The following is a 21,933-nucleotide window of genomic DNA, read 5'->3' as shown; positions in this document are numbered from 1 at the left end:
AAAGAGATCTTTCTTATGAGATTCTAAGTTTAAAAGATTTTTCTTTGACAGTGGAGAGTGGTGATCTGCTTTTTAAATTTCAGTACAACTGGAATGGCTTGGGCTTCCTGGGGCCAGGTTTATCTGACTTCTTCAGTCAAGGATCCTCCACTGGAGGACTTGCAAGGTTAAATCTCTTGTTATGCGGCTATTTCATATTTAGGATGAGCACAGCTTGACTGATGCATTGAAATGTGGTTTTTTTCCATGACAATATATGATGAAACTACAATATTTCTATTGCAAAAATCTGTTTACCAGTAAAATATATTACCCAAGGTCTCTACAAAGGCTGCCTTTCTGAATGTTTCTTGCATTAAATCTGGGACTTGTACCATCGGTAAGGATTTAACACAAAAGTAAAGGTCATCAGATTGCTGCTGGCCTCACAGAGCAACCACAATTTAAAAAAAAAAAGTATTTTTCAGGTTAAGCAGGGCTGTGAACCTGTGCATGCACCTGGTTTTCTGTGCACATGTGTTTGTGTATGTCATAGCAATTTCTGTTTATTTTAAATTATTTTTACTTCACTTGAATAGGACAAGTAGAACAGATGACTTTCACTTAGTTTTTTAAAAATTCACTTTATATTCTCCCGCACTAAGTTATATTAGTAGCTGAAGCTTGACGCCAAAGCACACTGCTGCATCTGTTAAGAGCTGGTTGGTTTTTGTTTCAGTAGTACCTGCAGGTTGTATGTCCCTGTCAAGCTACAGGCTTGACATTTCTGTTGAAGGAACCAGAGCTTTCTCATTGGAACAAGGGGATCTCACAGAAATGGAAACCTTTTTTTCCTAAATAAATAAAATCATGGGCCTTCAAGTTCCACTAGTGAACCAGGGGCAATGGAAATCAAACCATAGTCCTATTAGCAGGCTTGTGCTTGTTCACACACCTTGCATAAAAACATGTGCATGAGTGATCTAAAATACAGTTTGTGATTTCTATGGGAGGAGTTCAGATACAGAGCTCTTTGCAAAAATAAAAAAAATTTAAAATCTCCCACACTTTTGGAAATAAATGCAACTTCTAACTTCTGATGATAAAAAGAAGGATTCGCTCATTTTTCATTTAGCATTCTATCAAAGTCAGATCTCCTCCTGTTTTTACCAGAAGCACAAAGTATTAATTACCAGAAGAACAAGACAATGTGATGTGCATGGTACTTCTGAAAGGTGTTCTTGAAGGACTTTAATGTGGCAGAAGTGCTCTTGGTGATAAGAAGAAGCTGTCATCAAGTGCAGTGTTTTGGCATAGGCATTGCTGTGCTGTGTGTGTACCTCCTTCTTCCTGACAGACATACTGCCAAATGTAACTGCTGCTTCAGTGGGGCTTATGGCATTGTTCATAAGCTGCTATGGAACAGTTTTACATGCAACTATTTGGGTGATGGAATTTTCTCCAAGGTAACGTGCTGCAGGATGGAGGGCTGGAGTTTGGAGGGATTTCATTTCACAACAATGCAAATAATTGTCTGGGTTTTAATAGCACTCCGGCACCTAATTGTGGAAAATGCCAGTAGGTGTCTTTAGGCATGTAAATGTTTGTGAAAATCTGCCCTGAGAGTTGTTTTTCAGCAAACAGCTTGGAAAAAATCCTAATTTTTCCTCTCTGCTGTAAACAAACCAGTTTTAATTAGTGTAGCTTGGAAAACTATATTTGAATTTGAATTATGAGTGATTACATTTTTTGTGAGATGCTGAAACATGCAGCCCTTGGTAAGTTTCTCTTCTAGTTTGTCTGGAATAAGACACATACTTGGTACAATAACCACAGGAAGAAGACACAGTATTTTATGAGTTACTGTTAATTTTTTTTTTTAAGATGACAATGCTGTTACATTTTTATGTCACATTTTCTTTGGGAAGATCCTCAGCTCTCTTGACCAGTCATGCAAACAATGTTCTACAATCTAAGTTGAAAGGAAATGTTAATTTGACCTCATCCAGCAATTAGAACAAACAAAGGAGAGTAAGGTTGGGAGAGTTAAAAGTAATTGAAAGGAAATTTTGTAAGGAGCAGATCTGCACCAAACACAGCTGGGCAAAAGAGGTGAATGTGTGTTCAGCTCTGGTACAGCCTTATCTCGAGTGCTGTGTGCAGTGCTTGGACCCACAATTTAAGAAGCAAGGGCAGGTCCCTGAATGTGTCCAGAGAACATCAAAGCTGGTGAAAGGGCTGGAAGTGCTCTGAGGGGAGGCTGAGGGTTCTGGGTTTGCGTTGTTTGGAGCAAAAGAGACTGAAGGGTGACCTCATTGTTCTCTGCAGCTTCCTAAGGGGAAGCAGAGAAGAAGGTGCTGAGCTCTTCTTGCTGGTATCCAGAGACAGGATGTGCAGGAATGGTTCAAAACTGCACCACAGAAGGTTTAGATTGGACTTTGGGAAGCATTTCTTTACCAAGAGGTTGGTTTAACACTGGAATAGGCTTCCCAGAGAGGTGATTCTCGTGCCAGGCCTGGCAGTGCTTAAGAGGCATTTGGAACATACCCTTAATAACATGCTTTAATTCTTGGTCAGCCCTGAATTGGTCAGGCAGGGGGATTAGTTGGTTGCTCCCTCCCAATTAAAATATTCTATTCTATTCTATTCTATTCTATTCTATTCTATTCTATTCTATTCTATTCTATTCTATTCTATTCTATTCTATTCTATTCTATTCTATTCCCATCCAAGATGACAGGCTTCAGAGTAGCCTCACTCTAAGTGATATCAGTTGGTTATTGATAAATCAGCTATCAATTTTCTTTGAAAGGCTGGAATATAAGTGACAGGAAAATACATGTAGTCTTGACCTGGATTCTGATACAAGGAATAGCTTTGTAAGACAGTGAGCAGGTTTAAGAAAGTGCAGCTGACATGTGAACTTTGAATTTAGTAAAAACTTGAGGGTGAGTGAACTTTAAAATTTATATACTTTCAAATGCTTGCCTGCATCAGGGCATCTAGAAATTCAAATTTATTATCCCACTGTGTACACAGAGGCGTATGTAACATCACCATTTTACTGAAATAATACGTGTCAACTTATTTGAGGAATATGCAGTACGGGGGGAGGGATCAGAAAGCAGATTTAGCATGACAGTAATTTTTCTCTACATTATATGGTTGTGAAATCCTTAAAAAGAAAAATAAATAAATAAAAAAGCCCTAGCATCTGCTATTGTATAAGTTAAATTTTACCCATCTGTGGGCTGAGCTGGCAATTTATGGATAGTCCATATACAGAAAATAGAGCTGATTAGACGTTCAGAGAGGAACCTGCTCTTTGGATACTGGAGTTTTATTATGTAATGAATCACTCAGATTCATCTTCCCCCATGTCTCTGCTGCATTTGGAGGATGTACCCCATGGCCTGCCTTTGGCTGCTGTAACACTGTCCTTTTGCTGCCAACAGCCAGCAGTACTGGACACAAATTGGGAAGCACAGGAAAGTATCTTCCTGGGAATTTGATGAAGTAGGTAGGTGTCAGCAGAGAACCAGAAAGCAGCAGCTGTTCTTTGGCAGCACAGGCAGAAGGGCAGCACCACGAGATCTGTGTGTGTAAAGAGCCAAGTGCTGTGAAACAGAGAGCACTGTAACCTGAAAGGAGGGTGCCCCCAATTCTGTGTTCAGCTGCACCAGTGTCATTTACAGTGCCTGGGGTGTTTGCTGGAGATGGAGCAGGTCTGCTGAAAGCCCAGGACCTGATCTTGGATTTGCTGTCTCTGTGCTTTCTTGGTGAATCACAGAACTATAATAGTAGTGACCATAAGTGACCATAAGTGACCAGAAGTGACCAGAAGTGACCAGAAGCAATAGATGTGGGAATGCCTCTCCTGCAGGGACTGCAGTGACAGCCCCAGGTGTGCTGCTTTGGAGCTCTGCAAACAGCAAATACAGTGGAAACATTTAACAAGCTTAGAGCCTCTCATTGCTGTTGCTCTGTCTGGGGAATTGTCAAGGTGCAAGTTACAGCCTGCAGCTGGCCACATCTGCAGCGTGGCCTGTGATGGCAGCCCTGTCCCTCTGTCCTGAGCACTGCAGGGAGAGACAGAACAACTGGATAACAGAAACCTGGTGGCCAAGCAGCAACACTGCCCATGTGAAGTGAAACTAACTGCACCCTGCTGTCTCTGCTGTAAGTGGTCAAAGCTGAACAGGCTGAGTTGCTCTGTTCCTAGGTTGGAAGGAGCTGATGAAAATTCATGTTTTTTTCATGGTATGCTTGTGGCTAAACAGCGTCTCTCCTGTTCCTTCTGTAATCCCAGACACATTGCATGGCAGCACTTTGATCTGGAATTCTGACTGTCCTATTTGGTTACATTGGCTGTTTTGGTCTTTCAAAAGTTCTAGTACAGCTGTTTGTACTAGATATGGCATTAAAATGAGAAGAAAAACAATTCCTAAGAACATCTCTGGAAAATCATGTTCTCATCCTGAATTAATAATCATGAATAAAAACTTTGTTTTCCAGTTCTGCAAAGAATGAAGGTCAGTTTGTGCAAGGCCTGATTGGTGGCAAGGCTTTAGTGACACCAGCAAGCTGAGCCTAATGCAAACATTGTTTAAGACATATCCATGCCAGATGTAAACATGAGACCCAGAACTTGGATCTGAAATGGTTGGAAAATACACTCTTTCCCCACTGAAGGACCATTTAGTTAATGGTTTTGGTTCAGACATCTTCTTGAATTAGAAACTGAAATTCGAATTTTGAAGTTGGACTGAAGTATCCAATGCCAGGCATTGTAAATTACTGGTTTTCATATGTGAGTTTCCATTTCTCAGTGTATTTATTCTTAAAATAGTGTAGCTCCCTTCTCTCTTTAAAGTGCCTGGAAAATTACAACTGTAGAACATTAAACAGAATTTTATTTTAGTAGGAGGCTTATTTCAAAGTGATTCAACGCTCACTTTGCTTACAGAAATTGGCATGTTTAAGTTACAGTAGACCAGTGTTGAGAGGCAAACTTGGAGACTGAAATGTTTAATTTTATTAAAATGGACAGCTTTTGTGATAAATTAATGCATCAGTGAAGGAACAAAGTTCACATATTAAGCATTAATATCTGTGTACTGTTTCTGATTCACGAGAGTCCTCTTTTGTTGAGTGGTGGAATAATACACTTGAACATTTGGATATGAAAATGCTTTAAAGGCTATTGGTAAAAGCACTTGGGTTGCAATTGTTGCTGTATCAAATATGGCTCAACTTGAAATATTTACTGTGGAGGAAAGCTTATGAATTTATTTTGGCTCTACTGGACAGATTTTATGAATGCTTCCATTTTATGCCTGTAGATACTAGTAAAAGAAATCCATGCAGTCTTTTTTTATTTTTTTTTTTTCTGTAGATGAACATCCTGCTTCCCAATAGGCACTAGGTGAATAGACAGAAATACATGTTAACTGTATGATGTATTTGGAAATGTTGGTTCTGGTATTTAGTAGCACTTTGTTAGAGAACATAATGCATACAGAAAATGCAGCACCCAGCTCTCAGTTATAAAGGTAGGTCTGTTTGTATTGAAAGCAACAATCTATTCTATTTATTGACTTAAATTACTTTATTTCTTCTATTCACATTAAATGCTATGGAATGAATAAATATATTTAAAATATAATTTAGAACTTCCTACATACTGCTTACTGGGAAATGCTCAGCCAAGATCAACTGTTGAGGCAGCACGTTCTGGAAGCTAAGGTGGTTGCTCTGTCTCTTGCTTTTTACCTTAATCTGCATCAAGCCTGGCTTGAGGGAACCCCACAGAAGAGCTGGACACACAGCAAGCAGGAGAGTCCAGGCAAGGATCCTGCTCCCACCAGCTCCTGAGCCCCTGCAGAAACAGGATCTGAAAAGGCAGATGGCACTTCACCTGACAAAATGTAAATTATCTCTATTTGGTGAATTTAAATATTCCTGCTATTGCCAGATCTATCATTCATCAGGATCCCATGGGAGGGGAGAGGGGAAATTATTGCAGCAATAAATCTGCTACAGTGCTGTTCCTATCTGTTTTGGTAGAATGATGCCATCTTAGCTGCTGTACCAACATGTAGGATGTGCTTTTTTTAAGAAAGGCTTGGTTATTTTTGTTGCATTTAATGCCTTATGTATTTATTTCCCTCACCTTTCCACCCCCCTTTTTAACAAATAAAATTTGTCCTACACAAAGTCACTGACATGTTTACTTAAATTGAAGTTCTTTTCAGGGCAGAATTTGACTGACTGTAAAATATGAAATGGTCTGATTTTTTTTTTCCCCTAAGAAATGCAGTTCTTTTCTCCTTCTTTTTTGCTTCTGCTTTTGTATTTCAAATTGTTTCTCAGAGTGATTTAGAAACTTGTTAACTAAAATTACAAAAGGATCAGCTAGAACACCTATTAAAGAAGAGAAGATTCAACCACTGTATAAAAGTGTTCTTTCCTTTTCAGATGCCTCTTCTATGCAATCTATGAACTCCGTTATTTGTCTCTTAGAGTACAGGACTGCAGGTATATCTCATTTACACCTTTTTTCTTGGCTTTGAGTTTTTGTTGCTATTTACAGAAACATGGGAGTGGTGACTCAAGTTATTTTTTAATCTTCAATATCTCAAACACTACCCACTCTTGTTATTTTGACCATATGAACAGTCTTTGGAGGAGTAAAACTGCAACAATGAACTGAATTGTACATACATTGATGTGTGTGAGGTGCAGAGCATAGAAACTAGAGTGGAATCAGACTTTACATCCCCCAGCCTGTCCCAAATGTTAAAAAGCAGGGAAAGCCCTGAGGAGCCTTGACAGGAACAGACTATTGCTCATGCTTTCCCTTATCCTGTTGTACTCTAACTCACCACAGACTATTCCAAAGGGAAGCTGGGTGCAGGGGCAGTGACAGCCTTTTTATTTTGTTCTCCTGTAGGTTAGTGTGCCCAATCTTTGAGCCTGATGACTCAATAACAGCTCTGTTCAGTAACTGAAGTGAGGTGACTCTGCTGACCCCACTCTCCAACCTTTGCCTCTGATGAGCTGTGACTTGTTCCCAGTTTTACATTACTGTGACATGTAAGTATTTTGTCAGCCTCTTGTACTTTGCAGCACTTGCCAAGCATTCTCTCTGCTTGAGCCCACCTGGCCTTTGAGCCCAGTTACTGTCATGGTGTGGTGGGTAAAGACACAGCACAGGCAGTGCCTGGCTCAGCCATCGCCTCCTTAAAGCCTCTGCTGAAGCACCTCTGCTCTTGTTCAGTAACTGATCAGACCCTGCTTATTCATTCTGTGAATCCAGCACCTTCTGCTGTTCCAGACTTCCTGAGAAGTTCTTGGATAAGCATATTCTACTTCAGGTAGACATGGAAGATGAAACCCAGCTTTGTGCTGTGCCCTCCTGTGTGGAGCACACAGCTGCTGTGCCTGCCTTCAGTGCAGGCTGAGATCCGCTGCTTTCCCGTGGGCAGCACACCTCCCTCAGCAGCAGGATCTGAATGTGCTCTGTGAAAGCTGCTCCATTCCCTACCACCCTGCCAGGACTGCTCAGCAGCAGTGCCCCAGTGCTTTGTGTAGCTCCTCTCCCCTGCTGATGCATTTACTGCATGTATCCAAATTCTTCAGCCAGGGGCCATTGCTGTGGGACCCTCCAGACCCAGGCTACAGCCACCAAACTCACCTGCAGCTCACAGATTTACTTCTCACCCTGCCAAAGGGGAAACTGAAGGACATAGTGAAGTCTTTGCTTTCTAACATACTATAGATTATGTTTCTGTTCTGCTTTCACAGAACAGAATTGATGTAGACAAATGTGTAAGATCACAGCTACTGCTCTGATAGAGAAGCTGAGCAGCCCTTAAAGCCATAGTCTGGGGAAGAAATAAGTGTGCAGCATTTAAAAAAAAAAAACAAACCAAAGCAGTTTTCTCATAAAGGGCTTATAGCTATTTTCAGATTTACTTTTTTTAGCTTGCCAACTAAAAGTATACCATAAACTACATAAACAGAACTGTCTCTAAGGAGACTGCTAATATTAGTAGGGGCTTCTTATTGTGATGGACAACAATTCTCTGCAATATAAGTAACTCTTAGCTTACATTAAATTAAAAAAGTAGAAAAAAGCTTCAAAGAAAATCTCTAAGATGCCTACCACAGTTTTGGTTCAGATCACTTGCACATCAAGATACAGTTTTTAAGTAAAGGATCATGTTACTTTTAAACCATGATGACCCAGGATGAGTGGCCTATTCTGACTATTTCTCATGGAACAGGCAGGGAGAGCAAGGCTCGAGGACAGCTGCCTGATCCAGCACACCTCAGCACTACCATCTGTGAGGGACAGAGCTCCTCAACCAAGCAGCTGTAATGATTCACCCACACTGGACCTTGGCCTCGGCCTCGCTCCTGGAACAGTTTCATTTCAAACTTTAATTTGAAATAAAGGGTCAGCATCGTTATTATAAACCATTTCAACCCACATGTCTGATGTCTGCCAAAGTTCTGACCAGAAAAACCTGGTCTTGAAAGGGGAAGTGATAATAATCTTTACTGGAGATTGCACTGGAATATACAATCAGAGATAAGCTGCTTTAGAAATCCTTCTGCCTATTCAGAACATAGAAACACATCCTTGTGGTACAAAACTAGCCCTCCTCTCTTAAAAACCAATGTGTGAATGAACATTACAGGAATTAGCAACATGCTCAAAAAACAGGGCTGGTTACTTCTCACTATATGAAAGAGAAGGTGGAAAAAAAAAAGCCTCACCAGTATTTGTTTTGATTTTTTAATGACCAAGTGTAGCAAAACCAAAGCAACCATGAGCAAGGTAATTGTACACACATGTTAGTCAATAACTAAACTGTGCAAATTGACCTCAGTACTTGTTCCCTCCTTACTCCTCCTCCCCCTCTCACATGAAAGATTCCTATACAGTGCAGCAGTGCAGCTCTGAGCCACTGCTCAAAGTCAGTAAAAATATTTTTGTAACGTTAAGTAGGAAATGTAATAGGGCAAGCATTGAAATAAAGACTTTTCTGACCTCTGTTTAACCTTCCTGTACCTCAGTGTTTGCTTTCACTGATCAGAATACTTTATCTGATTATAAGATTAGTATTTTTTTATTAGCAGGAATCCTTTGAGAGTTCGCATGTTTTTCCTTTTGACAAAACTGATTATTTCAAAGGCTGCTACTTGATTCAGAAGTGAGATTTTTATGATCCAAGATGTGCAACCTAAATATTTAATCTAATAATTTAATTTTACAGTGCAAATACAAAATTGGTAATTAGGTAGACAAAAAAAAATTCTTACAGGACACATCTGTTCAATCCTTACTATTTCAGGACTCCTTGCTAAGTCCTGTTCAAAAAACCACATTAACTCCTTTGTGTTAATAGACTGATCCCATGAAGCAGAACAAATATTTATAGTTCATTGTGTTGAAGACCTTGAGATATTCTGCTGGATAAATCTTGCAAGTGCTTCTTCACCTATCAGGAAAACAAAACACACAAAACAAACTTCAGGAAGACAATAATTTATCAATATAATAAAATATTCAGATTTTGCTACGAGTATTTGTAACAACAGAAAGAGCAAAGAGCAGGAAGATTTCAGGCCTTTTTAGGTCTGAAAGAACAATTATGTGTATGCTGTACTAAACACGGAGAACAGATGCGTCTTGAACTCCCTTTCTGGAAGTCATTCAGCTTGCATGAAAAATCAGCACTGGATAATCTACTTCCCCTCTGCTACTGAGTTAAACTTTCAACATGTATGTAACACTGGATTTATACAGACCTTATATCCTAGTTCTTTTGTTTTTTCTTGCAGCATGGCATATTTCTCTTTGTTTCTGTTCAGATGATCCTTGTCTCCAGTTCCCTCTACATGCTTCAGTTTCTGGTGTGAAATCTCTAATTGTTTCTGGTAATGATGGTGCTTTTCAATTTTTGCTTCAAAATGTTTCAGCTCCTCCTAAGATAACAAATACACACAGCTTCAGAGGAGTTTCTTTCCAAGCCTTCCTTTCTCTTGCCAAGACAGTCCTAATGATAACTTGACTAAGTCAGGCACAGAAAGCTTTTTCAATTGCCTGCTTCTTAAGAATGTCTGGACAATCCATTACCATCACCACCAGACTGCTGATTTTGAAAGCAGTGCTGAAAACAACCCACTGCAGAGCCCTCAAAAGGAGACTGTGGGTGGCTGTGAGGTGCTACAAGATGAGAGCAGTGAATGCCAAGCAAAAATTTAGACTGAGGGGGGAGAGACAAATTTTAAAAAAAGCGCCTCTTTTTAAAATCTGATTAACAGGGAGAGTCAGATAAAAAAAAAATTAAATCTTTTCTTTATACAATTTGAATTGAATAAAAGTGGTATGAACTGCACAGGAATTAATTTCTATATTATTTCACTGAAAATCAGTCTTTATCTTAATAATTTTGTGTCAGCTCCACACAGCTCCAACATGGGAAGTTAGCAGTACAAGAGATGGGCATGAGAGGGAAATTGCTGGGTATACAGATTACAGTGCTTCCCAAAGACATAATTAAGACATTGGGTAAGAGAGGTAAATCTGGTGCATTGGCAACAAAAAGCAGGACTTGATCTTTCCAAGACTGAAAATGTGCAACACTTGTTTTGAGAGGATTCAGAATTTTCATTCTGCTGATTATAACAGAATGGTTAGTTACACACATGGCTATATATCTAAAGTATTAAAAAGTCAGCATGACTTTTTTATGGTGTCTGGAGAGTAATACAGAATTGGCTGCAATAAGAATAACAGCTTATGTGGCGAAGTATCTTTCTGCAGGGGAAGACACTGGAATTCTACTTACCCGAAAAGATTCAAGCTCTTTCTCAGTGAAATTCGCTGATTTGGCCATGTCCCACAAATCAATCACTCTTGGTTCTTCAAATTCTAAAGAAACACATATAACAAAATGAAAATCTGGACACAATGCTTTTAATGCCCAAGTTCTGTGAAAGATGAAAAGATGCTTTCTCACATATATATAGTTATTAAATTAAGAACAGAGACATTAAGCACTGCATTTCTAATAGATCTATTTTGATGAAAAGGGAGAAGTATCCAAGTACTGGATAAAACTACATGCTAGTAGAAGGTAAAACATGTAGGTTGTTAAAAGCAAAAAACCCCAGACCTGAGGAACTGGATAAAGGCATTGCTTGCCCTGCATGTTGTCTCATTTACTTGTCCTCCTGGGGCAATATCCCTTCTCATGGGGTCATGGAAGAAAGAACTATCCTCTTAACACACTGACTGTATCCTTCCATCAGGCTTCCAGTGTTTGGTTCTAAACTGGACTGGCTGGCTCTATCTCTTCAGCCCACTGTGGTACATGACACACTGTGATACTGTGACTATGCCCACTGATTTTAATTTTTTAAAAATGAAATTAATCCCAAAGTAGCACAAAGTATCATACCACTGGTTGTGTCATATCCCTGGTGACTGACTTTACGCAAACGTTCAAAGCCCTGATTGATGCTCCTTAACTTCTCCTTGAGTTCTCTGTGTTTGTTGTGCAAGATTTCCTCTTTCACCAGGTTCTCCTCAGATGGATTGATAACATTTTTGTGGATATCTGTTGAAGAACAGTAAATATTATTGATTGTGGGCCAAATCTTGATAGTGCAAAAACTCCAGAAATCCCCCAGATCTGAGGTGAATAAAAAGTGTTAAGTTCTTAGGATTTGAGTGCAAATAAAGCTGGTGAGATAAAACATGCATTTTCTGCAGACTTTAGAATCACATTTTGCAGCAGCGGATTTATGCTTGCTGCATAATTTCCTGTAAACTACAATGGCCATCATTGCTAATCTGATGGCATTTTCCCTGCATGAAATGGAGGCAGAATCAGAAAACTGAAATGGCAACAGTTTCAATAGCTGGCAAGAATTTTGGCAGCTAATGCAGAACTAAACCCAGGAAGTATCTGAAAATGCCAGCATCTGCAAGTGGTTCTGACAGAAATGTGAGGAGTTTCAAAGACATTTGGAAACAATGGAAACAATGGGCAGAGAAAAGAGATGTACTGATCTTGAAACAGAGAAATGTTCAGGCACCTTCTGTTCTGCTCACAGTCTCCAGCAGAATATTGTATTCACGAATCTTTTCTTTGTGATGCTTAAATTCTCGCCAAAGCTTATCCAACTCCTCATCAGAGAACTTCCCAGAGGTCTTGGCCTGAAAGAAACATGAGCTCATTATGCTTTCCAGGCCAAGTTCGTTAAGTGCCCTCAACTGCCAAAACCTCTTCCCACTTCTCACCACATTTAGAAAATTATTAAGTGCAACTTTTCTTTAGATCTTTTGTTTCAATTCTCTTAATATTTGTATGTGGTCAGGATTTAGATGTTGATGGATAAGATGCCTTTAATCATGTCAAAAGAAGTTTGCTTCAGACTTACAAAGCTGGACTTGCTATGGACTACCCAGTGAAGAGTGTCTGGCATTCCTATTCCATGGGAAACAATTTAATACAGAAGTAAGGGCCATGGAGCTCCACAGACAACTTAAGTGAACCATTTGCATGAGGGATGCGGCGTGATATTAGAAACAGTCTTTACTTCATCTTACTCTGCTGGCAGGTGAAGATTTTATCAATGCTGTGTACTTGCTCTCTAACTATTAAGGAAGCACTGCTCACACAGCTGGGGCACTACCCACAAATCTGGTGGGATACTTGCTGCAATGCTTGATCAAAAGTGAATGTTTTTGAAACCCATTCAGACCCCATTTTTTTGCTTAGGGAATATTTCTTCTATTGCACTTTACTGTTCCCTAAAGCACAGGACATCATGTTCCTTGCCAAAGCTGTATCTAGCTACAGTAATATTTTAAAATCCAGCAAATCTTTTTTTCTGCTTTACTATCACTGCACTAGACTCGTGGGAGAATTCCTTAGATTTACCTGACTAAAGTCGCTTCTTAAAATTTGAATTATTTAATTTCTGAAGATTATGACTTTGCCAGTTTTAACTGCCCAAACTTGACAGTACATCCTCCACTTTTTATGCACAAATGCAAATCCTGGAAATTTTCAGTTGAATACTAGGTTGAGAAAGCCCTTATTTAAAACCCTTCCCCACAATACATTTCACTTTTAGACAGTCTACAAAATGGTTCTATTTTAAATGCATCTTTTTAAAAACATCCATAAAAAACAATAAGAAAACTGGGAAAAGATAGATCCATAGATATACTACCACACAGTGTGACAGTTACACTAAGGGAAGCCATGAGTTCAGGGAAATGTGAGGAAATACTCTGTTTGACCTCAGGGGACCGAGGCTCCACTCTTCAGATTAATGTGGGTGTTTTATTTGCCAAAGACAAACTGCCACAGCTGGATGGTCTGGGTGCAGGTGGAGTTCCCTCGGGGCACAAAGATGTGAACTACAGAGCAAGGAGCTTGGTCAGTACTTAACAAGAGTAGTAAAGCCATTAATTTCCAAATCTGAGTGCTCTCAGAAGACACAGCTACAAGTTCAGTAAAGAAATACTGATTTCCTACACTCCAGTTCCTGGAATTCTTACTCACCTTGCTCCACAGTTTTTCCAGTCTTGGATCATCTAGTGTGTCACTTTCTGTGCCATCTTTAATATAGTTGGTATCAACTAGTTGAGAGTCCTTCTTTCCATTCATTCCATATTTAGTCATAATGACTGCAAGAGAATAGAAGTTACAGAAACATGAGAACCAATGTATGGAAGGTGAGAGATGGGCTACATCTGTCACTTGCAGAGCTGGACTTTGCAGCTCATGGAAGAAAAGCTAACAGTTCAATACACCATGGTCCCAGGTTCAATGACCCCTTCTGAAATTATTCGGAGCAAAGGACTGTTAGGCTCCTGCAGCTCCCTACTGACCTGCAAAGAACTTGTTGTGTGCTCAGTGTCCAGAAAGACAACCTGTTATTTAATAGTTTAAACACAAGTGTCTAACCATGCATGTGCGTGATGCAAAGTTTAAACTCCTTCTTTCCAAGACAGCCCTTACCATTTAAGTTGCGTCTGAGCTTGGCTTCCTTCTCTCCATCTTCATCCAGCCCTTCAGCCTTCAGTTTTTTCCAGCTCAGCTCATCCTTTTCTTGTATTTTTAGATCACTATGCAACTCTGCCAGTTTCACAGCAGAGAGATGGAGCTAACAAGAACACAGAAAGGTTTGTATTTAGTTATGTGGAGTCCCCTTTTGCTTCAGAGCTACCTCAGGAACCAGTACAGATACATAATAAGCAGTATGGCACAGCAATTCTTCTCAAACAACATGCCATTGCCACCACATGTGCTTTCTTGTGGACCATCTTCTAACCATACAGTTATAGTGAGTTGAAATATTTTTTGGTTAGTACAGCTTTTCAGTCTACCAGGTCACTGAGGATGGCCTTGCAGTTCAAAGAGCCACTTCATCAGCAATTTTTTACTGTGATCAAACTGAAAAACATTTCTCAGATAATTTCTTAACATGGTTTATGTGCATTACAACATACAAAACATAGAGGTATTCCTGTCCGACATACTAGAAAAAAAAAGGTAAGACATTGAGGCTAAGGATAGAAAAAAAAAATTAGTTTAAATGAATGCTAGGTCAGCTTGAAATTTTGTGAGCTACAGAGAAAACAGGAACAATGACTAATATGCAGTTGGCTAAGCAGCACTGCTGTGAGTTGATCCTGAACTTCCAGATTCTAGCCACCTTAGTTAATCAGTTTAAAACAAAGAAACGTAACAAGCCATCTTAATACTTCAGAACCACTTTTTTTTTTTTTCTGTGTCTACGTGGTCAATGAACAGATAGTGAGGTGAGGAGAAACCCAGAGAAGAGAGGAGAGAAGATCCCTCCAGCTACTGCGCACCCATCTCCTGAGAGCTCAGATCCAGCCTGAAACCACCTGGGCTCATCAGTCCTAACACAAGCTTATCTATTGGAGGGGTTTTTTTATCATTAAAACCAGTTTACATATTATAAAAATTCTCATTTTCAGTGAGGTAGGGGTATGTTTAATAAACACAGAACTCAGTATTGTTTTTAAACATCTGAATGATACTGAAAAGATTCAGCCGTTCCTTTGTGTGTCAGTAGGTTATTTTAAAGTAACTAGGAAAAGTGTAATTACTTTAAGCTAATGCACTGCCTATTGACAAGAATTCAGGAAACCATCCACATTATTGTTTATTAGGCTGTCCTATTAATTAATCTTGTGCCACTGCATACAATTATTTTGATTTTAAACTATTTTTTTCTCTACATTTTGCACTTGGCTTACTGAAATTACTAAAATCTAGAGTAGTTACAATCACAAGGACATATAATACTTAGAGAACACATTAAAACTTTTGATCCCTCTAATACTAAAGCAAAGGAGTGTCCCTGTTGTGTCCTTTACCATCTACTTTTGGGGAACTGCTTTATAGAAACAAAGCACTTAGAAGGAACCACTTTATTTATGGTTCTTAGTATGTGCCAAGTAAAAGAAAAACCTTAATCATGTACTTGTTTGCTTTTCTGGTGCAGGATGACCTGGACAGCCCAAGCATCACCACTGCAGTGGCATCAAGTATCATTTTCCTCAGCAAGAATTGTGCCCTGAAGCTTCAAGACTGAGTGAAAGGTTTGCTATAAATTGTGAAGGGAATGGCCGAGCAAATATTAGTCTAGGTACTCTAATATTAGCATTCAAGTAGCATGGACATCATATGTAGTTGGGCTGAGGAAATACAGGAATAAATAGCCAGGCATAATTAGATAAGAAGTAATTTAGCTCCTAAGTACCGCAAATATAATAAAATAATATCTTTCATATGTGACCTTGTCATCAGAAACACACTACTGTATAAAGGATTCAAATTTCTCCCAATTAGAGCAATATTTTTCTAATTCTTGTTATAATTTAGTAGGAAACAAAAGTAACTGTCCTTGTAAGCATTATAAACCCTTTGAAACCTTTTGGAAGCCCCTTGCCTGTTCTGTGTATTAATGTAATACAGAGTGAATACATAAGTTAATTTAAAGTATTCAGTTCAAGAACTACTTTCTTTAAGGTTATTCCATGTTGGACCCTGAGAACACCAGGTAAAAAATGTCAACGGTAAGACTCCTCATCACTTTACTCACATCACTCGCATGCTGGAATAACTAACTAAAATCAGAGGTGAAAAGTCAAGTTTAATGATTAAACAGCCAAGCAACAAGCCCCTTAAACTCATTCCTTATTCCTCATTCCTTATTCTGCCTGGACATTAACATCCAAGACAGGTACCTGGCAATTCTGGGAATGAGGGCTGGAAATTTGTGAACATTACAACAATTACATCATTTGCTGTTGGGCTGGCTGCAATCATTACCTGCAACATCCTCACCTACCCTCTTGCCTCCAAGAAGAAAGACCTCTTTACTACAAATTTATTCTTTATGAAAAGAGATTTTGGAGAAAGATCAAGACTCCTTCCCACCCACTCTCAGGGAAACAAAAGGAAAGTCTGGCTTGCCAGCTCCTGGTCCCTCTAAGCAACATTTTGGGGCTTTTTTAAGGACTGCTCCTCCAGCTGTGTGTTGCAATGCTAAATTGTGGTATCAGACTTTTATGTCAAAACAAAGTTCCTTGTTTTCAGTGGTTTCTCTATCACTACCAAAATAAAGGAATGAAGAGTTTTGCATTGACACAGAAGTATTTCAAAGCAAATGTAACACACAGGCTTAGTTTTCCTCTTATTTCATATATTGTCCAGGCATACTGAAAAATCACTTAAAAAAACACATGCTGGGTGACATTGTACTCAGAAGTGAAATTTAGATGGTGGCAAATTTAGTTCAAGTAGGTTTTGCATCTCTAAAATCGAGCTCACGCATATAGAAATTACTAAGCCTTAATTCCTTACTGACATTTTATATTTTAGCATCTTAACATAGATGATGTAAAGCACCTCAAATTTTAATTCCAGAAGAGCCAGCTATGAACATGAGAAAAGACTGTAATTGGAAAGGTGAGAGGTAACTGACATTACTATCATTACAGATTATTTCTAGTCTCAGTGTTGTTTCTTTTTCAGCCGTCAATTCAACAGCTGGAGTTTCATTAGCACACTTTCCTATGCCCCATTCTATCTGTCTCCCATCGAGGAAAGAAGTATTTTTGATACCTTCCTTCAGCACGTTGGGAGGCAGCACTATGGCAGGATTCTAGTTTTTGGCTGAATCCAGGGATGCCCTACCTCCAATTCAACACCTCAGGCTATTCAGAATACAGAAGATCCAAAATTAATGTTAACTACATTTCATTGCCTGAAAGAACCGAACCTTTGCCAGTCATCACCCTAATTCCCATGGTCCACAATATGCAGGGGATATCTGCAGTGCATTCTTCTGCCACTGCAGCTGTTCTTTTTAGTTCCAAGTAAATATGTCCACTGTAATGAAACAATTTGACTGTATTTTCACTTTAATTAAACATTTTTTGTAGTCCACTGTGAGAGAAACTCAAGTACTGTTTTGACTCACTGTCAAAATTAAGGCTCTCATCTGGGAATGGTGAAACCCATTTGCTGCTCTTCTTGCATTTGTCTACATCACTTGATGTGAATGTAGGCGACACAACCACCAGGGTGGAGGTTTCCTCTTCTCCTGCAGTGAAATTCTGCCCTGTGCAGGGCAGGAACCGAGACCACCGCCTTCAGACACACGAGAGCATCAGAGTCCGGAGCAACAGGGCCAAAGCATTCAACCAGCGAGCTCTGGAGCCGAGCGCAGATCCTACACGGCACCAGGCTGGAGGTTTGGTTTGGAAGCCCCACCACGGGGCTTCCTTCTCTCTCCCACTTCCTGGGCATTTGGTTTAGCTGCTGCATTTAAACGCGGGCAGGTCAACACCTCCAGGGCTCAGACACACGTCCCTCTCCGGGAGAAGGCTGCTCCCCGCCGCCGGGGCAGCCGCCCGCCGCGGGGCTCAGCGGAGCGCTCGCTGCGCGACGGTCGGGGACAGCCGTGCCCGAGAACAGAACAAAAGCCACCGCAGCCCCGAGCCGGGGCCGGACAGCCTCGGCCTCTCCTCACACACAGGTGCCCGCTCCTCCCCATCTCCCTGACGGGGAATGAGCGTCTGAAGCGGCCGGGCCCGACCTCGGAGCCCACTCCGAGCAGCGCCATCGCCCCGCGCCGCCCCACTCACCCGCTGCGCCTTCTCCCAAATCTGGTTCAGCTTCACCACCCGGAACTCCCCGGCCTCCCGCCGCTTGCCGTCGGCCGCCGCCAGCCCCTCGTTAGCCTCTCGGGAGTACTTGCTGGCCTGGCCGGCGGCAGCCAGGAGCAGCGCGGCGGCGAGGGCCAGCAGCTCCCGCACAGCCGCCATATCGCGCCGCGCGGGGAACTACAACTCCCGAGATGCCGTGCGGGACCCGCGTCCCTCCCCCGGCTGGGGAGCGGAGGTCGGTGCTGGAAGGGCGGGGGCGAGGCCGGCGAGGGTCGGAATTCCAGAGTCTTTTTGGGGCCCGGGGAGCGTGAGAAGAGTTAGGTTTGAGCTGATCTCTCCGTGGCATTTCGTCAGGGCTTGCCTCACAAAACATGCTGAATATGGCACGTTTTGTGAGTAGTTTCCCCCCCAACACTTGGTGTTGATGTCAGCTGTGCGAGAAGGCGGGGACACAGTGGGTTTGAACACCACTACTTTCATCAAACAAAGTTTTCGGGTATTAATACAATGTCCGAGAGTTCAAAGAAAAAGAAGAGGCAGCTCGGGGAATGGAAGGCAAGAACGGGGACCGGTTCCGCCGTGCTGCCTTGGTGGTGGCAGAGAAGAGCGCCTGTACCCGGGACAGCACAGAGGGATGGATGCTGGGCTGGGCAGGACGAGGGTTGTGAGAAGTGCAGGGACACGTAGCTTGGCTTGTTCTCCAGGGGTGAAGGGTGGGAATGGCTCTGGGCTCGGTGCTGTGTGCTCAGAGTGCAGCTCTTGGGCAGGAGAGCCAGTCCTGATGGTGCCAACCTCCTGCCAACCTCAGTGTGTCCTCCTCAAGGAGCCAGCCAAAGAGTGCAGTGATCAACAGGCAGTTTTGGGAGGGAATTAAGTCAAGCTGTATTAAGAAAAAAACCTCTACGATGCTGTGAAAATGCACAGTATTTAATCCAGGTATTTATAAGAACCAATAGATGGCCTAGACTATAATGAGATTTGTGAAAACAAGGAGCAAGGGAGGATTTTTACTGGACTGTAATTTTTGCCTTGTAGGTAATATAAAAGTCTTGTGTTTTCTCTCTCACATTTTTCCTAAGTCAGAGATTTTCTGTGTTATTAACCTAGAAGCTGTTGCTATAAGACTGAATTGCAGAAGTGGCCAAAAGCACTGCACTATACATTGCATTGAAGAGCAGTTGAAGTGAGCTTTGAAGTACAGCAAACTGATGATGCAGAAAGAAGTCCATCAGCCTTGCCCAAATCTTGTGCAGATCTACACATCGATTTTAGGATTTAGAGCTTCTTTTAGTCTCATTATTACAGTGTATATATGTATTCCTGAGTAATTTTGGTGGTTCTATCTTGTCTGTCATTTGAAATACTGATTGAGTTTTCAGGCTCTGTGCAAATAAATTCAACTTCTATGCTCTATAAACTCCAACAGGTTCTCAAGCTTCTTCTAGTATTGAGTGTACTTGTGCACAGCTTTATGCATTTGTTTGCCTGAGCTTTTGAACTACACTAAAATTTTTTAGAAATAGAGAGGGGTTGCAGCACCATTCGTTTGCTTATGTTGGCTTGTTGGATGTCATTCTCCAGTGCCCTTACCTCTGTGACCCCAAGTGACCAGTTTTGGGAGAGTTCTGTGTGTCCTGGCCCAAGCAGAAGTGGTGCAGGGCACAGTGTGGCCCAGGGGCAGAGCTGGTGTCACGTGCAGAGATGTCCCACTCATGTCCCCAGCACGGGGCAGTGGCGTGAGGACAGAGGTGGTGACAGTGCTGGGGACAGTGCTGCCTGCTCCTGCCTGCTTCTCTGGCAGCACTGTGGCACCGAGTGTGTATGTGGGCACAGCAGCACCCAGGAGCACCAGGACCACAGCTCCACCACTGCAGGGGGCTGTAATGTAGGAGGGGGCAAGCAGTGGGGGCGTCAGGTAGTCAAAGACTGTCCTGATCCTCTAGTCTCTGGGGAAAATATGTCAAAGAGTTTGTTGCAGTTTCTCAGCAGGGCTGCATGGCCCAGGGGGTTTGTTACTGGGCTCCATGTGTGCTGTGTGGAGAGGGCCCCAAGAAATGGATGAGTTGCCAGTGTCACCCCACAGGTGTGTCTGGGTCATGCTGGGATGCAGGAGCTGAGTCCAGGCTGGGGAGAGGGAAGTACTGTGGGGGCTGTCATGGGGCTGCTCTGCACAGTGGGTAGCAGTGAAACCAGGGAGCGGGGAGGGCAAAAGGTTCCCCATGGGTCCCTTCTATCATGTTGGGGCTCCAGCAGGGACTTCAGAGACACCCAAAGGGTTTGACAAGCCAAACATTTTATTCAAGCATTTATGCAAGCAAAATTTAGTTAAACAAGTATATGCCAATTGTAATAAATGTTCCCTTTGAAGAAGGATGCAGCTCAAGCACTCCTATTGCAGTCTCATGGTGGGGGCTGAGCCCTCTGTCCTGGAGCAGCAGCAGGGAGGAGTCAATACTCCAGAAGCTCCAAGTGCTTCAGATATTTCTGCACCCAGGGAGTTCTGGGGTTTGCACACACCTGCTTCCCGTTCCTGGTGATCAGGCTGTTGGGGAAAACAATGTTGAGGCACTCAGCACTCATCATCAGGGTGCTTTTGCTAGGTCCTGCTGGTAGCACCCTTGTCCCTGTCCATGCCCTTTCCCGTCCTGGACAGCCTTGGACACCCTTGGGGTGCTGCCCTGGAGCCCGGCAACGTTGGGTACTTACACCACAGCTGGCATTGGGCAAGTGTTGCTGGTCATGTAGGCAGAGCTGATGCTGCTGCGTCGAATGGGGCGCGAAATGTAGGATAAGCAGCACATGCTTTTGGCTTCTGTGAGGGAAGAGAGATGGGCCCAGTAAGACCCCACACTGTGGCTCCCAGGGGATTTGCCATCACCTGTGCTGTGTCCTCTGGGAACAGCCCCTGACAACCTCCATCTCTGAGGCTCAGTCCCTGCACTGGTGATACCATCCGCTCCCAGCCTTCCCCATGGACGTGAGGGTTCTAATCAGTGGGGATGGGGCTCTCTCCTGGGGAAGGAGAACCTACCGTTCTTGGAAAGTGTGGCACTCCTGGAGACTCTGAGATCAGCCTCAGCCAGGGAGCAGATGGCCACAAGGAGCAGAACAGCCAGGGCAGCTGCAAGGACCCTCATGGTGCTGGGAAGGCTGAGAGAGCCACGAGTGAGGCTGGAGCTGGGGTGTCTGTAGGGCTCTCCTCTGCATGGTAGCCCCTGCTCCTGCTGATCTCCTTTTATACTCTCACCACGGGGTGGGCACAGGGTTTCAAGAAGAAAATGAGTGTATCATACCAGGAAAATTATATGAGGCAAAGAAACTGCAGAAAGGGAAGTGCCAGCCACAGGGCTGTGATTTTCAGATTCAAGAGAGAACAAATCTTATGAGGAGCAGCTGAAGGAGCTGGGTTTGTGTCATAGTTGAGACGGTCACAATACAAAGCAACACACTCCATTTTCAGAAGGCTTCAAACTTGTTTTTATTATAGCATGCATGGTTTTTATACGTTCTTACAGAACTCATAAGTTAACACTTTACTCAAAGACAAACAAGGTGCTTATTGGGACAGACAGTTGCAGTTTTCTCTTATTTATCCATCTTTATTTCTTGGTTTCTATGTCAATGACCTTGGTAGAAAAATATTTCAAGGGTAAACATGGATCCTCATGTCAAACTTCTCTCTGGCTCACAGAAGTTGCTGTAAAACCTCTTCCACA

General features: G+C 42.1%; 2 protein-coding genes across 2 annotated transcripts; both read right to left on the bottom strand.

Moving 5' to 3' along the window:
• Nucleotides 1-8,768: 8,768 nt before the first annotated feature.
• On the bottom strand, nucleotides 8,769-18,400 carry LRPAP1 (LDL receptor related protein associated protein 1). Its single transcript, XM_053941843.1, has 8 exons — nucleotides 18,197-18,400; nucleotides 14,031-14,175; nucleotides 13,572-13,696; nucleotides 12,094-12,214; nucleotides 11,454-11,612; nucleotides 10,842-10,924; nucleotides 9,799-9,975; nucleotides 8,769-9,488 (listed from the first exon to the last, which is right to left on the bottom strand). Exons 1-8 carry the CDS (start codon nucleotides 18,374-18,376, stop codon nucleotides 9,423-9,425), a joined length of 1,056 nt encoding a protein of 351 aa, XP_053797818.1. The 5' UTR covers nucleotides 18,377-18,400; the 3' UTR covers nucleotides 8,769-9,422.
• Nucleotides 18,401-20,509: 2,109 nt separating this feature from the next.
• On the bottom strand, nucleotides 20,510-21,406 carry LOC128787234 (C-C motif chemokine 5-like). Its single transcript, XM_053941230.1, has 3 exons — nucleotides 21,249-21,406; nucleotides 20,924-21,029; nucleotides 20,510-20,759 (listed from the first exon to the last, which is right to left on the bottom strand). Exons 1-3 carry the CDS (start codon nucleotides 21,352-21,354, stop codon nucleotides 20,666-20,668), a joined length of 306 nt encoding a protein of 101 aa, XP_053797205.1. The 5' UTR covers nucleotides 21,355-21,406; the 3' UTR covers nucleotides 20,510-20,665.
• Between the last annotated feature and the right edge of the window lie 527 nt (nucleotides 21,407-21,933).

The sequence above is a fragment of the Vidua chalybeata genome, chromosome 4 (assembly GCF_026979565.1).
Source record: "Vidua chalybeata isolate OUT-0048 chromosome 4, bVidCha1 merged haplotype, whole genome shotgun sequence".
Classification (NCBI taxonomy): domain Eukaryota; kingdom Metazoa; phylum Chordata; class Aves; order Passeriformes; family Viduidae; genus Vidua; species Vidua chalybeata.
The sequence above is the reverse complement of the archived record's forward strand: the minus strand, read 5'-3'. Positions and strand labels throughout refer to the sequence as shown.